The 17,258-nt window shown below is 36.5% G+C and overlaps 1 protein-coding gene across 1 annotated transcript; it reads left to right on the top strand.

Moving 5' to 3' along the window:
• The first annotated feature begins 936 nt into the window (after positions 1-936).
• LOC122021905 lies at positions 937-3,628 on the top strand. The gene is made up of 5 exons (XM_042580083.1): positions 937-1,087; positions 1,884-1,936; positions 2,774-2,947; positions 3,104-3,184; positions 3,283-3,628. The coding sequence occupies exons 1-5, from the start codon at positions 1,037-1,039 to the stop codon at positions 3,452-3,454; spliced, it is 531 nt and encodes a 176-aa protein (XP_042436017.1). The 5' UTR covers positions 937-1,036; the 3' UTR covers positions 3,455-3,628.
• The last annotated feature ends 13,630 nt before the right edge of the window (positions 3,629-17,258 follow it).

Here is a 17,258-nt window from a genome sequence, read left to right as displayed (position 1 = left end):
TAGTTCAATAATTGACTCATGCACTCCATTACTATTCCGATTCTAACCCGATTAACTTGTGTGTTTAGCTTAGCTTGTGCAATCCATACGGTCCAATTGATTCGTCTAACTCACTTAACCTTCAACTTATTCCTCCAATCAGCTTGACCCACCAACCCCTGGGGTCCCCCCTATGTTCATCCTTTCCGAAGATGAAATGTAGTAATAAAATACTACTTGAAATAAGCCAAGAATTACTTTAAAACAAAATACTTAAATGAAACAATACTATCTAAAAAACTATCCTCGATTTATTTTTCTGATAACAAAATATTCATTCCACAAAATCATTTTATTTATATATATATATATATATATATTAAAAATAATAACAACCTCAACTTTATCAATGTTTGGACCAGCAGGTCTCAATCTCCCTCTCCCCTTAGAAAGTAATAAAAGTTATTCTTTAGTACGCAGCAATCGGGCACTTTAATTGCCTTGAGAATACAATGCATGTGCTTGGCAATCATACTGGCACAGCCATCACATGATTTCTTCTCCATAATTAACTTGTCATGTGTCTGCCAAGCAAGATTGTGATGCCATGCTAATTCATGATTACATTCTGATTTAGGACCCGAAAGGAAACGATCGAAGAAAAAAACATCGAAGAATAGAGGTGTTACTAGTCTTTGCTTAACCTTGAGGAAAAGAATAAGAGAGTAAGATTATCAATCTATCTTTTTCTTTCTTGTGAGGCTTCAATCGTAAAGCAACGATGCCATCAATTTTGTCTAATTTTGAACGAAAGGTTTGGGGTATATAAGGTAATGGACCGTTTGATCGTCATTGGGCCAACTGCACTCCGGGGTGCTTAATTAGGCCGGCCGAACTCTGGTCAAATTGGGCCGCTGAACCGTTCGGCTTTTGCTACATCCCGGTTCATATGAACCGGTTTTAGAGTTTTAAAACCGGAACTAGAGAAGCCAAATAATCGAAAGCGGTAGGGCTCACGAGGATCCCAAACCTTGTTCGGCGGCGGGCGTCGAAGGAGATGACGGACGGAAGTGATCTCGAAGCTCCAGAAGAGTTCACCGCTGCCCAGGTACGGCTATCCTACTTTGTGCTGTGTTAGGAAGAATGTTATTGGAGACGCTTTGCGTTGATTATGTGGATATTAATTATCAAGTGATCGATTTTGGTTTTTCGAGCTTTACCTCGACGTTTTTGTTTCTTATTGATTTACATATAAGCGTGATGATATAGTGAAGAAAAGAAATGATTTGTTTGTTTTTTTTTTTTTTTTTTTTGCTGCATCAGATTAATGAGAGACTTTCGTGCTTACTGTCTGGAACTAACGTATCGTCTTTTGGGGCCCTTTCAGCCGAATTCTATGTGTCTTTGTTACAGCCTGCGAGCTCACTTCTTAGTTATATGATAGTTTTTTCAATGCTATGTGTATGTTAGATCTTACCAGTTGTAAATGCCGTATGTGTCCTATTTGCTTGAATTGTCAGATTTACCTCTTCTATGGGCGGCATAGTGGACAAGTAGAATATGGTTGTTTATGTTTACTTTGAACAACTTATAAGTTATGAAGAACCGATGCCATGAGAACACCACAGAACCCTAACAAAAATTGTACTATCATCTTCATCATTTCTCCAAATTCAAAATCTCTATGCAGACTTTTACATTCCGCATGTTAATTCAAAATCTTTCTGAAAAATAAGTTTGTACACCAATTATGCAGGAAAGTGTGGCATTTCTGAATGTTGGTATTATGATGTCGTTTGTATGCCAGTGAACAATTATTTGTGTTGGGATTCAAATGAAGAAAATTATGACGTTTGTGTTCTTACATTTGTCCACAATTTTTATTGAATATTGTTGCTTTGCAGGGCATTGAGGAAGATGAAAAAATTAGAAAAATCCAAAGAGAGAATTTAACAAGGTAATATATTTCTATCTTGCACAACTTTTTAACTTTAATTTATAATTACCTTCTTATGGTAAGGTAATTGCATTGTCTAATTTTTGATGGTATGTATATGTTTTGCAAATTACATATCCATTAAGACGCACATTACTCTTTTTTTTCTTTTCATGTTGTTTGTAGATACAATGTCGTGTTAGCTTTTATGGTGATGCATCTTATGATTACATGATCTTTTTGATGTCTTAGTTTTTTATTTGCTTTACTGTATCACTTGGTCCTTGCAAGCGATAAGCATTGGTGATCATTATCAAGCTTTTGCATTCGCACATGTCTCCCATGGAATGCTTGAAGGAATTTACATTTCTACTATAGCTACAAGAAAAGACTAATGCTTGCAAGTCGTGCTATTGACGAGTTTTGATTACTATGATGTGTTTGTAGTTATTGGATGGTGTTTAGTAGTATCTTTTACCTAAGAGGAGGAGGTTGAAAACTGCTGCTAGAGTTCATTTATATAAAATGTAAAGTTCAATTAAACTTTTCATTTGGAATTATAGAAAGTTAGAACAGGTGCATACTTTCTCATGTTGCGTGTTGTGAAGTAATCAGAGCCTGTATTTAAACGTGATTCTTGCCATCAACCTTATTTTACATGTGATTAACCCTCGAACAATTTTCAGCATAATGCTATTGAGTTGTGGATATAACTAGTGAAGAGTTATCTAGGTGCCTTAAAAGGATCAGTGCAATTGCATAAATGCATAGAAATTTTGTTTTACCCTCTTCTGGTGTTTTGTTCTTTTTGGAGCTTAAAATAGTAGCAAAACAACTCAATTATTTAACTTGTTTCAGGGTTGCCCATGAGAACAAAGAACGCAGGAGACAGTGGGCGCTAAGAAAAACTCGACCAAAATCAAAGAAGAATGTTGATCTTGAAGCTGCGGCAACTGAAAAACCAGAGGAGCTGTCTAATATTGGAGAATTGCTTCCAAGCAACATTGTTGAAATTCTAGCAGCGCGAGAAAAGTATACCCTACTTTTATAATCCCTGCATTCTCATTATCGGGCATCTTCAGCTAGATGATATGTTTATATACTACGTTAGGATTTTGCCATGTTATAATAGTTAATCGATTGTTCACAGATCCTGACACTAATGGATGATCAAATCCTTTTGTACAGAAAAACTTTCTCATCGGATTCTGAGGAGGAAACCTTAAAAGAGAAGCCTAAGAAAAGAAAGACAAAGCTTAGAAATTCTGGGTATTTACTCTTCAATGTTCATGAAATCAATCCCAAATAGTTGAAGATATGGTTTGTTTTTTAATTGATGCTAAATAGTCTATTTTTGTTCTCTTTAGTCCTGAGACTATTCTCCTAAACAAGATTCCTCCGCCTCAATGTTTGGAGAGTTCCTTGGAGTTTCTTAAAAAGAGAAAGATGCAGGTTTCACGATCATCCGCCATTCTAAAAAATGCAGATCAAGCATTGCGACTCATTTCATCCAAAGGTAATTTGTTGAGTAAGAATTAGTATGTATCCATTGTTGAAGTTAGTCTCGGAACTTTATATGGTAATTTAGACTGGATTTCAAGGTTTGAACCTTCCGAAGATTTCAGTCAATGCGTTATTATCGCTCTTTGGTGTTGTAACATTGCCATATTATCTTTGGAGTATATAATTGTTCTTACTAAAAGTTTCAATCTAGTAGCAGTGTACTTCTCATCTCAGTTAGTAAAGTTGGCTACAGAAGACCGACATGGTTTTTGGTTCAGGTTTAATGCAGTCGAATCACTTGGAGTTTGGTCGAAATGGATTGGGTCAGTCGAGCCACAGACAACTCGACCTAGATGAGTAGAAGTGGGTTGACAATGTTGTTTAAGTAATAAAACTATAAATAGGGTTGAGTATTCTATTAAAATGATAAAATCTAACCAAATTTAATTAACCAAAATCAAATAAATCAATTTTTTTTTGAGCTAATTGAAAAAAAAATTAATAAAAATTGAATAAATTGAATCGAAAATAGATATTGGTTAATTTAGATAAAAAAAAACTAAATTAACTGAAGGTTTTTTTAGGATTTTTAAATCTGGAGAGATTTAGGGATGGATGAGGTATGATTGTGACTCCTCCCTTCGTCTGGTTTCGTTGATTATTCTTCTTTCTTCGGGCCGGATGATGGCCTCTTCTTCCTTTGTTCTGTTACAAGGAGAGGAAGAATTCGTGCCACGGACGAAGAGCTTCAGCAGTATTCGGAGAGGTCAGGGTCGTGTTGCTAATTGGCCATGGAGCAGACCATGGCTTCGGAGGTGCAAATCACGTTGAGCTTAGCGTTATAAATGAACCAAGTCTTCATGAATAAGTTTGATATTCGACTTAGTAAGAGTTTTGTTTATGTTCGTTTAATATACACAAGATCAATTAAACAAACAAGTTTGAACAGCTTGTGAAATTAAACAAATAACTTTGAACACATGTGTTCAGCTTGTTAACGTTCATAAATTATATTCATTAATAAAATTTTTATCAATATACTAAATGATTAATAAAATAAAATAAATAATAAATTTGAATTATCAAATTCAATAATTAATCAAATAATTAAAAATTTTAAACAATCAAACACGTTTGAATTGAAAACTCATAACATCTAAATGAATCAAGTTCAAGTAAAATTTTAAACAAACTTAAGCTCATAAAACATAAATCAAGTCAAGCTTGAATAATCATTTCAAAAGCTTGGTTCATTTTATGTTCAATTCAATTCGGCTCGATTATCTTATCAAACAAGCTTGAACATCTCAAAACCTTATTCAATTTAAATCGACTTATTTACAGCCCTAGCTGAGCTGATCGAGGGCTATGGAGCACACCATGACTTCAGAGGTCGAGTTCGCAATTTTTTCCCTCCGCTTCTCCCTCTTGCTTTTCACAATGCGCTTCTCCCTCCTTTTTATGATCAGCTTCTCCCTCCCTCCCGTTTTTTGTTTTTAAATAATCAAACTTGATTTTTAAATTTAGTCTAATTATATATAATTTATTTACTAGTAATATGAGATATTAATTATTCAATTAAAATAATATATATATATATATATATATATATATATAATGCTTTGATTAACACAATTGATCTTATATTGTCATCCTTTAAAATAGTGAAAGTGATTGTTTTTTACTCTCATTTTCCCCCCTTCAATGGAAAAAAAATATGGATCAATTTCAGATTTTTCATTTTACCTCATTTATTTTCTACCCGCATTTTCGTTCTCCTTCTACGAACTGCTCACGTGGTAAAATCTGTGTCATTATTTTTTTTAAAAAAAAATTGCATCATTTTTTCTCTTTTATTTTTAGAAAATCAACTTTTCCTCCGTCGAACCCTTCCTCGTTGTCCCACATGTCATTCTCCTCATTGCCACTCATACACTATTCTACTCGTCGTAGTCTCACACGCGATTATCCTCACCACCCCACAGCAATCCCTCGCTTACGAAACCCTGCCCTCCTTCGTCGTGACATCAACCTTTATCGTGATGCGCACCACAACACTCCCTCATCACGACTTGCGCTCTCTGTGCCCTACACTCTCTTGTCGCACCCTCCTGTAAGTCTAGGTTTTCCAACCCTTTCCGTGCCCTACCCTCCCTCACCACGACTTTGACCGTCGTCCGCTAAGCCTCCTCCCTCGCCACGACGAAGTTAGGTTTTTCTTATATTATGACTAAGCTAATTTTTTTCCCACCCGTCCCTCACTTGTAGTAACGAAGCTAATTTTTCCTTCGCTCGTCGATCCATCTCCTGCCGATAAGCTGATTAGGAGAGTAATTAAGCTTCAAATATCTATCTTGATAGTCTCCTTCATCACTACGCCAAGTTTTGTAAGTTATACACTCTACCAAATTCCTTCTCATTTGATGCATACGTCTCAAAATCATCAGGTGTATTATATATATTTACTATAAATATGTTTTTTTTTCCTTCTGAGTTTGCTTAAATGAAGATTGAGAGAAATAAAGATACATGCTTGCTAATTTGTATTTGCTATATTGTTGCATGTAAATCTATTAGTATGTGGCTGGATATTCTAATAACATAGAGAGATCTTTTTCATGTATTTGTTGATATCTTTAGGCATAAGCTATGTGCAAAGCAAAATGATTTCTTAGAATTTGATTGATGTAAGCGTATTATTTCAAAATTACTTATTAAAGTTCTTCACGCAAGAGATTCATTAAATGGTTTCTTGGAATTTGATTAATGTAAACATATTATTTCTAAATTACTGGTTGAAATTCTTCACACGAGATTCATTAGCCATGCTATTTAAACAATTTAGAATCTAAGATGAAGTTAAAGGATATGCTCTCTTTTAAGAATCATATGAATAATTTATTGTCTATACTTAACTATACGTTGAGACTTAAGTTGATAGTTAACATATTAGTAATTTATTTTACAATATGTTGATGGATCAAAATTGAACTGTTAATTATTTCTTTTGTAGGTAGAAAGTTACACAACCTTATTTATTTTTCATGTTTTTTTTGTGTGCTGCAAAACACGTTCCATTTATCAAAGAATGGTAAATTGTTTCATTTTAAATTCTAATATTTTGTTTATACAAGATTTTGAATATTATTTTTAATGTAGGGAAAAAATATGTTAGCTTTGTTGTACATAATTTGGATATGTATGAACCGCGAATAAAAACATCAAGACAAGTTACTGACTTTAAAAGCATCATATATCAATCTTACAAAAAATAGAGAGAAGTCGTGAAAAACTTTTCAAGCACATTTAAAAATTTTCACCAACTTGCTTTGCAACTTCAAGTTGAGATCAATTTTAACTTTAAATTCAAAGAGAAAAAGGATAGCAGCCCTTACGGCTACTGTTGGCTGTTGGAGAAGGCAACAAAAATGATTCTACTCTTTGATGGAGAAGAGGAAGCAGAGGGAGAAAAGGGAGAGGCAGCGTCGGTGGCTGCGGCAGCAAGATGCTGCCCTTGAGAAAAGGAGGAGAGGGAAGGGGCTGCTGAGTTTGCTAGCGCTGGAAGGAGAAGAAAATGAGCAGGAGAAATGGGGAAGAAAAAGGGGGAAAAAAAAGGGGCGGAGCGGCGCACGAGTGGCAGGGTGGCTGTTCCCTGGTAAAAAGTGAAATCGTTCGTCCTCAGTGTTTCCGTCGCACCCGATCCTAGACCATCACGAGAGAGGTAAATCACGACAGTCGAAAGAGTAAGTTGGTGGGGTGAATTGCACAGGATTCAAGGATTTACGCTCTGACAGTCTTGTGGTTCAACCCCACGACCTCATGTGGTAAGTATACCACTATTTACTATCTCGGATGACCTGTGGGATCCAGTGTGACTGCTCTGTGTATAGAGAGAAAGAGGAGAGAAAAAAAATTAAGAGATTTCCATGAAAATACATAATTCTTTTTAAATTTATCTTTAATTTACTTATCTATTGAATTTATTAAATTTAGTTCAAATTTAATTAATTTTAATTTAGCACCTTTACTTTATCATATCCAATGATTCAGTTTGTTTTCTTTTATTTTATTATTATATATATTTTCCTTTATAAAAAATAGATTTTAACGGATGAAATCTGTTCATTAAGACAAACTAATACCATATCTAAGAATTGTTTAACTTCTAAGACCTCTTAACATCTTGCTCCACTTGAATTACTGATCAAATCATCAATATTACATAAAATTCACCGTGTTGATTCCACTTGACAGATTGAGAGTTAAGGCAACTTATCAACACTACCTACAATACATACAACAATGACAACCTAGAACAGAGATCTCCATTAGATCCGTTTACAATATTCTAGTGTAAGGAGGTCTATAATTTGCTTGAGCAAACAATTTGTGGAAGTTAAAAGCAGCATCTAAAATACAAGTGCTGATTCTGATTATCCTAACTAAAAGTCTCCATTTACTTATTGTTAAATGACAGACAGCAATTATTAACAGAAGATTTCGACGGGAAAAAAAAATACAAAAGACAAACAGTAATTAATCAACTTAAACTGCTTATACTTTACAGATTGTTAAATGAACTACAGCAGACCCCATATTAATATTCTTTAAGACAAGAGAATGAAGATAAACACAGTGCTTCTATGCAATTTCCACAGCCAAAGACGGAAACTGCATCAATAATGCATTTCATTGATGCATTAAAACTGATCATAGATTCTATTTGATCAAGCAGCTAATTAGAAAAAGGATTAACATAGTAAAGTTAGCAGTGAATATCATGTAGAAAAGGAGAATCGCGCATCCAAGTTTTAAGCAACAGCCACATGCAAGTTTTAAGCAAGTCATTGAATTATATTTCGACAACAACATGCCAAAAAGTGAAGCACCAGTTATCTAAAAAGTTTAAAAGAGTAAGTTAGAAATTATATTTGTATTATTGAACTAGCTCAATAAAACCAAGATGAAATGTACTTTCCAATTGTGCAAATAAAGGAAATAGATGATTACTTACCATAGATAATTATAAACATCCTAGCACATGTTGTGAGAACCTGTAATCATAAAGATAATTATTAACCTCATTTTCTCAATGAACCATTACAATTTAATAAAATAAAATTTTGATAGTACCAGTTATAGATATCAAATTTACTTTATATGTATCATGAACGTTGTTATGATGATTATCTTTAGTTGATCTGACAATCGACATGTCGTTATATTTACAAAATGTAATAAAACAAAAAGAATTTGGGTTTGCAAGTAAAATTATAATAGAAATGCAGTATTAATTGACACATACCTTTGCTTCAAAATTTGACAGTTGTGTTTGTCATGTGACACACCTTGATATCCACATCCACGATATATCCTATGTTGGCGTAGGTGGGCCGGCAAGAGGGGGGTGAATTATCTATAAAATAAAGTAAACTTTTCTCGATCTTTTAACACTAATTAGTAGTACAATTGTACTCAATTAGATTAATAACTAAAAAGAAGAGGCAAAGAAATTATTTAGTTACAACCTACATGATTGTTAATATAACGCAAAAGAAAGCACTAAAAATCTCCTTCATTGAAGGCAAAGAAGCCTCTTACACTTGTTGAATGCTCAGAAAATTGTTAGGAAATGAATACAAGAGTTGATAAGTATTTTCTAGGTCCACGGGTCTTTTTATAGCCCCTGAAAAATTCAATCCGAAGCTGGAAGGCGCCTCCAGCGTGGCAAATTTTATCGCCAAAGATAAAGTTTTATCTTCAGCTAACGGCTAGGGAATGCGTCTTTGCACTGTTCATAGAAGACACCTTCCAACCATGGAAGACACTTTCCAGCCATGGAAGGCACCTTCCACAGGGCAACTCAGCTCAAAGCTGATCTCTTCACATAGTTCTTTGCGTAGGTAATTCTCTGGCTAATCAAAATTGAGCCCACCTAAACCTAACTCCGACCTTCTCCTTGAGCAGGCTTTCTTCCTGGCTTCTCGTTCCTCGAATATCGTGCACGTCCTTCACATCCACCGATGTACTCTTCTGTAGCATCTCGTCCTTCGGATGCACCAAGCACGTCGACTTCTTTCCCATTTCATCATTCTCGCTAGCTGTGTCTTCCACTCGACTTCTTGTGTTCCTAAGCTCCTGCACACTTAAACACAAGGATCAAATACAATAAGACATAACTTAACTTTGTTGACCATATCAAAACTACCACGACTACTAACAATCTCTCTCTTTTTGATGTGCATCAACTCAAGTTCAAGTTAGGGTTAAAAATGCAATAACATAACTAAACTAGATTAAAAATTGCTTGCAAAATAAATAAAAATTTTAAATCCAAAAAAAAAATCCTAACTCTCTCTCAACTTATATCTATTTCTCCTCCTTTAATCTCATTAAAAAAAAAGGAAAAATACAATAAAGAGTTAAACAAACCTGAAAAGGATTTATAGGGGTACATTATAAACATTATTAGTAGGCTAATATTTTTCAGAAATCATTTTCAAACATATTATATTTTTAATAATTAATTTTCTATTTTAAATTTAAGCATAATAATATAGACCAATAGAAATTTTTTTCTAGAAAGATATTATTTAGTCAAACGGAAATGAATTAGTTTAGTAAAGCAACTATTTTTTTTTAAAAAAAAATTCATATTACTTTAGATAATATTTGAAAAAAATTTTTTTTTTTTATTATGATAGAAAATATCATATTTTATAAAAAAAATTATCAGAAATAAGTCTTAAAATTATTTTTAATGTTTGAAATAGCATTTTTGTTAATAAATTTATATAAAATAATTTATCAGTCATAAAATTACAAAAATATATCCTTTGACAGAAAATATTATAGTTTATTATAGAAAAATAAAATTTTCAAAAACTAAGTCTTGTGAAATAGTTTTAAATTTCAAAATACGATTTTAGTCAATAATTTTATAAAAAATAACTCGACTGTCAAAGAATTTTAAAAAAATCTATTTATATATCATATTTTTATTTTACACAAATTTTTTTTTTAGCAAAATCTAAGACCGAAATAATTGATTTTATAAAAATAACTAAATCAAGCAAATTAATGCATAGATAAGATTTTGAGCAAAGGAAAAAAATTATATATATATATATATATATATATATATTTTATTTAACATAATTTTTTTAATTAAAAGTATAATTTAAAAAAGATTTTAGAATCCAATATAAGTTCTTATCTACTGGATTTACTAAAAATTTGGAAGGTACATAATTTTTAGGGATTTTCTTAATTTGTCCCTAGTGATTTCTAATGTACCAGTTGATTCTACCATAATTTTTAAATTTTTTTTTTAAATCGTTTGAACATTCATGATCATTTTTAAATTTTTTTATTTGTACTTTCAATTTTTCATTTTCTATATTTAAATTATCAAACATATCTAAGGGATATTAATTTACTAAGTTTAATTTTAACCTAACATTATCTCTTTCTAATTGTATTATATTCTTAGATAACATTTGATAAATTCAAAAGATTGCTTAGGAGATAGTGTGCGTACCTCACTTACCTCGTATTCTGATGCTCCCCCTTCGTTGTTTCTTTCTTTAGAGGATCCTCCCTCTTCGTCGATGCTCATCTCTGAGGAACTTTCAACGTCTCTCCGGTGGTCTGCCATCAGGGCTAGTCTGGCGTAGGCCTCGATCTCGGACTCAGAGGACGATGATTCATCCCATGTTGCCTCCGATTCTTTTGCTTTGATCTTGTTAGTCCTTTTCCCTTGCCATTCTCCTTCTTCAGTTCGGGACAATCATTATTGATGTGCCCTTCTCCCTGACAGTTGTAGCATCGTATCTTTCTTTTGCTCTGAAAGTTCTTTTTCGCCTTCGACTTATTAAATTTATTAGATTTAATAAACTAACTAAATTTTCTTACCAATAACACTGTTTTATCTTTATTAATTGACGCTTCAGAGTCTGGATCGTCTGTTCTTACCTTTAGGGAAATTGTCTAACTTGGTTCCTTTGATTCTACACATCTAAATTTGTGAAGTTCTAAAGTGGAAAATAAACTTTCTGATATGTTTACCTCTAGATCTTTAGAAATATAATAGGAGTCGACAACTGAGGACCATTTGGGTGCCCTTGGAAAAACATTTAATATATACCTTAAAGAATCTTGATTTGTTACTGATCATGTCCGAAAGTCAAGGAGGTAGATGTTGGGGGGTGTGGCACTCCTTTTGACCTCTGAGGGACTTCGCTCCTGCCTACAACATAAGCAGCGTCAGTGCCGAACCAGGGAAGGGGTCCCCGGCGATGGCCCTTCGACGCTCAAGTCAGTCTTCGACGGAGCAAGAAGTAAAGAATTGTAGCGCAACAATAGAGATCGCAAGAAAAATATACCTCCGCTAATGCCTGGACCCCCCTCCCTTTATATAGGGTTCCTGTAGCGTGTGTGCACACTAATTAAAGCAAGCACATAATCCCAAACTTTTCCTTAAGAGACATGTCAGTAAAGTGTCTCTGACACAGTACCTTAACGGGTCGCACATATCTCTGAAGTGACAGTGGAAGCTTCTGTCATACGATTCTCTGTCTGACCATGCCACCCGTTGGCGGCACTAACTCCCAAAAGGATGTCGAAGGATATCCTGCTATGTCTATTACCTAGCCGAACGGACTAGCCGCTCGGCTGAGAGTCTCCTGTCCATGTGTCGTCTGTTGCTGGGCCGAGTGGGATGACCGCTCGGCCAGAAGCCTACTATCGCACCGTGTGAGAGAGTCATTTGGCTAATTGGCCTTGATCCAATTCGGTCGTCGTTGCGCCGAGCGGAAGAGCCGCTCGGCCTGGCTTCTACTCATCCTTTGAGCGTCGATTTAATTACTTCATGTCGGAGATGGTGGGTTGGCGTTTAACCTCTGGTTGGGCTATGCCCCACTCGACCGGCCAAGATCCTCCGCCCATCGACCGTCTTGACTCTGACCTTCGTTGACCTTCACCGTGGCAACGGAGCGGGGCTGTTGACCTCCACTGTGGCAGCAGGGTGGGGCCCCTCCTTATCACCATATCACAAGCCTCCCTTTCAAGTCTAGTCGAAGGAGGCTATAGTCCGACTGACTAGACTATTGTGTGAGCAGGTTCCATCCCGATCGGCCTTCCTCTCTATGCGGGCTTTGATCAGGATAGGCATGATCCTTGCCGATCGACCTTTTGAAGCTTGTCGCTCGGTCATAAACATGCTCCCTTGATCCGATCAGGCGAACAAAGGTTTACTCTTGGTAGAGTTTTTCCATAAGGCAGTCTTGGGCGAGCGCGGGCTGGGCTGACGTCACCCCAATTTCTTGGGAAGCATGCAAATCCCTTCTCATTAAGGCAGAATAGGTTCCCATACTTACCTTAATTGCCGACCTGTGGTAGCCTACCATGTGTCGCTCCCACCACCGCCATATGTCTAACATGACAGGCATTGATGGCGACGTTTGGCGGTTTAAATTCAACGGCCAGATCTGCGCCTAGGTTTCTGTGACCTAGATCGGACGACTCCGGTCGTCCGTGTAACGACCCAATTTTCCCTATTTCAAGTTCTAAAAGTCCATAAAAATATTTGGAAATACTTGTAAAATATTCTAGAGATTTTTAGGAATTTTTACGTAATTTTTGGAGGTCGTTTAGTATGTTTACAAAAAGAAAGAAGTTTTGACCAAAAATGTTGAAGGTGAGACTCGAACCCAAAACCTCCAGTCGAACCTGACCCAACCGGACACAGCCAACCAACTGGGCTACGCGTGGTTTGTTAATAAATATGAAGCGAGATATATATAAAGTATAGTTATAATGGAAACCCTAGATTTAAAAGAAAGCTTAAGTGTTTTACCGTAACCCGAAACCTTTTCCCTAAACCTAACTTTCCTCTCTTCCTCTCGCGACGGCGATCCCTCTCAGGCGAAAACGAAGCTAAGGCTTCGTCTTCGGCGGCCGGCGAGCACTTCTCACCGTGGGTTCTTCACTGATTCGAGGTCTCCTTGTCGAAGAGAGCTCGTGGACACGAGGAAGGGTTGAAATCTCGAGTTTGGAGTCACTGCCGAAAACCCTAGAAGCCTCTTCCTCTCCTTCGGTTGTAAGTGCAAGCAAACCGCTGTAAGTACTACTCACCTGTGGTAGGAGTTGCTCCGATCTTTCGGTTTCGTTTCCTTGTTTCCTGAGTTTCTTGAATCCGAAGCATGCTATGAGATTGGGGGTTTTTGATGTTGCTGCCGTGTATTTCAAAGAAGAGAAATAGGGTTAGTTTGCTTGTTTAGCATATAGTAGCATGCTTAAGGTCATGTTGCTAGGGGTTTAAGAGATTTGTTTCTTTTAAATTCGACAGTAGCATGTTTTAGGAATTGGAAGCTTGAAGGGATTTAGTTTTGTTTCCTTGTCAAGATAATTCGGTTTTGATGAGAGGTGTATGTTGTTTTCCTTGATTCGAGCATATTCGAGCATACCATCAGCTTCTTGTATCAATTTCTTTTATAGTAATAACATTATTTCCTTATGCCATGCTTTGCTGGAAACAATTCAGAATCTGTAGATTTATTGAGTGCGTGCTTAGTATATCATGTGTTAACTTTTGATAGCAGCAGAAACTATCTCTTTCTTATGCTTTCCTTTGCTGGAAGTCATTTAGAGAAATTGCAGATTTAGTTTTCAGCCTTTAGTTATTTACAGTTTCATATAATCAGTATTCCTATTAGACCATTCTTTTGTGCTAAGTAGTGGGCACGAGCAACCTTAGATCCAGGAACATGGTGTTAGTTTTCTTGCTATTAATAAACATGATCAGTCTTGTTTAGTAGCATTGGAAATTTAGTTTCTTGCCATTAGAATATCATGTGCAGAATTTTAGCGTAGTTGGATCTCTTTGTATGCAGAATTTTTCATTGTAGCTTAGTTCATCTTTGCTAATTCCATGCACATGATTAGTTTTAAGTTTAGTATCTTAGCCTTGGATTTCCATGTTTCTGAATATGAATAACCTTTGTTATTTAAGCATGCAGTTAGTATTTTCCTTGCTACTTAAAAAGGCAAGAACAACCTTTAATTAGTTAGAATGGTTTAGCATTTTCCTTGCAACTCAAAGGGCAAGAACAACCCTTATTTAGTTAGAAGGCAGTCTTTATTTAAAGTATGCAGTATTAGAATAGCATGTGCCGTATTAGTTTTTAATTCTGCTTCATTCGCAAATTTTTAATGATTCATGTGTGCAGATTTTTGTTATTCACATGTGCAGATTTTTAGTATTCATATGAACAGATTTTAGCATATAGTAGCATGCTGATTTTTGTTTTCCTTTGCTTTAAGATGTGCATGAACATATTATAACATATAGTAGTATGCTGATTTTTGTTTCCCTTTGCTTTAAGATATGCATGAACAGATTTTAGCATATACATGTATGTACATAGCATTTAGTTTGGACTTTCTTTGCTATAATGAGCAGCTATAAGTAAGAAAAGACCAAGGTCTAGTTAAAAAGAGATAACAAGTAAATTAAAGTAAGAGACTAGTACACGACTTCCGAGGTTGTCGTTAAACAGATTCAGGTGACTGTTTCCGAGGTCTCGACCCTGGTAAGACCGAGGTCTTTACCCTGTGGGACTACAGCAGTCTCTATTAGGGAGCGCGCATAAGATGGTACTAAGCCTGGGCCCAAAGAAAAAGAAGAAGAAAGAAAAGTAAAAGTAAAAGAAATTAAAAGATTAATTTCAAGTATAAAGCTATAAGTAAATGAAACAAGTATCACCTATGTTTAGAATCAACAGAAGTTTAGTTCCTTTAATTCTAAGCATACAACATTTGTTTCATTACTTTCTTATCAGTTTAGTGAGCATGATTAGTTTTATTTCCAGTATTCAGCTTTATTCTGGTATATCATGAGTATGCAGTTTATTTGAGTACCTTGCTATTAGATGAGTACATGTAGCTTTTCTTTTAGCATTTCAGTTTCAGTATCGTTTGCATTTCTATGCATTTCGAGTTTTTGTGAGATAGATTAGTACTTACTAAGCGTTTCGCTTATAGATCTATTTTTCCTCCTACTGCAGATAAAGGAAAAGCTAAAATATGAAAGGAAGGCGACAAGGTGGTGGTAATGAAGGTGTGTGATGACTGGACTATGGAGAGATCTAGAGTTTGCTAGCAAATTTGCAGGACCTACTTGTTTAGAGTTCTTTTAGTTTTCTTTAAATATTATTATGAGTTGAGATTGTAATTAAGTTTATTCCACACTTGTAGTTTGATACGTCCTAATGTTGGAGTGATATAGTTGTTTGCTATTGCTAGGGTAGTTTCTTTTTCTTTTTTTTTTTGTTATTATACTGCGTGGTTGTGAAATAGTATGTTCCAGCCGCCTGTGGCTGTGTATATAGTGTCTATATGGTTGATTTGGTCACCGATACATGGGAGATTCTGCCGAAATTTTTCGGTAGGACTTCCTCTGGGGCTGTGATAAATCTAAGTGTTGCTATAATAGCACAAGTAATACTAGTGAGTAGAGTAATAGTTAGGTAACGGTCGCCCTTAGAGAGTAGTAGTAAGAAGGGTGGTCATTACAGTCCAAGCCCGGGGTATATGAGTCTGCTGCATCGTCGCCTTCTTCACTTTCATTGATGTGCCTCCGACAACCTCGTGCTTCTGCTGTGCCCTCCGACGATTCCTTTCTTCTTGCCCTCCGACGATCCTTCGTTCTCTTTCTCCGGCGACCTCCTTTCCTTTCCAGTAAGCTCTCTCCCTATCACTTTTTCCTTCGGGCCTTCTGCTACCCACTGTTCTAACGTCCTTCCGGTGAAACTTTTCACATCTTTTTCGATCATCTTTCTTTTGTGTCTGTATTTAGCGATGGCCAGCTCCTCCCAGCGGTCGGCCTCCATCCCTGGACCTTGGTATACCACCATGGAATCTAGGTTTGACGAGGGCGACACGAAGGTCCTTAGGAATGCCTTCAAAATTTCGCCTGACCACGAAATTATTCTGCCTTCCTCGTCCAATCGGCTAAATACTTTGCCGACCGGATGCATCTGTCTGTTAAGGGACCATTTCACCACCGATCTGTAGTTCCCTATCCATCCTTTTATTATCGTAGTCTGTAAATATTTCCTTATCTCCCTCCCTCAACTCGTGTAGAACTCCTTCTGTCTCCTGTGCAACGTAGTCATCTTATTTCGGTTGCACGACATCCTTCTTGTCCCCTGAGTCTTCCAATATTTTTACTACCCAAAGATGTCCGAGCCGGAGACCTTCCTTTTCCAGTCTAGGGTCGGCTTAGCATTCTTTTATAAAATGTCATCCTCCAATAAACATTGGAGGGAGTACTTCATTTTCCTATGCCTTCCCGAGCGATCAGAATTCTCGACCTGCTGGCAGTTTGAAGTGGCACCTCAACCCCCACTGAAGACCTACAAGAGCCGATCGGACTACTTGGATGTTGCGGCGATGTTGGCCAGTCAGAAGTACAACATCCACAAGCTGCTGCTTGAGTGTGTCCTCTACATCTTCGGCCTGAGTCCGATCCACACCCGTATGCCGACCAGCCTAGGTAAGATACTTCTTTACATTCTCCTTTGATGCTAACTGATTTTTCCTTTATCCTGCAGCCGACATCATGATGCGTGCGCGGATGTCCGACAAGGCGAAGCTCTCGGACAACTCGATCAAGGCGACTGCTACCGAGGAACTAGCGAGCTGTGGTCTGCAGTCGGTCCACACTCACGAAGATCCACTAGGGGTGAGAGAGGAGACGCCCGCGGAAGTGGGTGAACGCGCGACTAGCCATGTGTTGAGCGGAGGGGCCACCCCGAGCTCCCAGCCTCGGACGGAGCAG

This window comes from Zingiber officinale, chromosome 9A (assembly GCF_018446385.1).
Source record: "Zingiber officinale cultivar Zhangliang chromosome 9A, Zo_v1.1, whole genome shotgun sequence".
NCBI lineage: Eukaryota > Viridiplantae > Streptophyta > Magnoliopsida > Zingiberales > Zingiberaceae > Zingiber > Zingiber officinale.
Note: the sequence above shows the minus strand (reverse complement) of the source record. Positions and strands in the feature narration are given on the sequence as shown.

Excerpts from the sequence above, each read along its gene's own strand:
- LOC122021905 (XM_042580083.1), top strand. The coding sequence starts at position 1,037 with ATGACGGACGGAAGTGATCTCGAAGCTCCAGAAGAGTTCACCGCTGCC. Across the intron at positions 1,088-1,883 it reads AAGAGTTCACCGCTGCCCAG|GGCATTGAGGAAGATGAAAA; the intron begins GTACGGCTATCC and ends GTTGCTTTGCAG. Across the intron at positions 2,948-3,103 it reads ATTCTAGCAGCGCGAGAAAA|AAAAACTTTCTCATCGGATT; the intron begins GTATACCCTACT and ends CCTTTTGTACAG.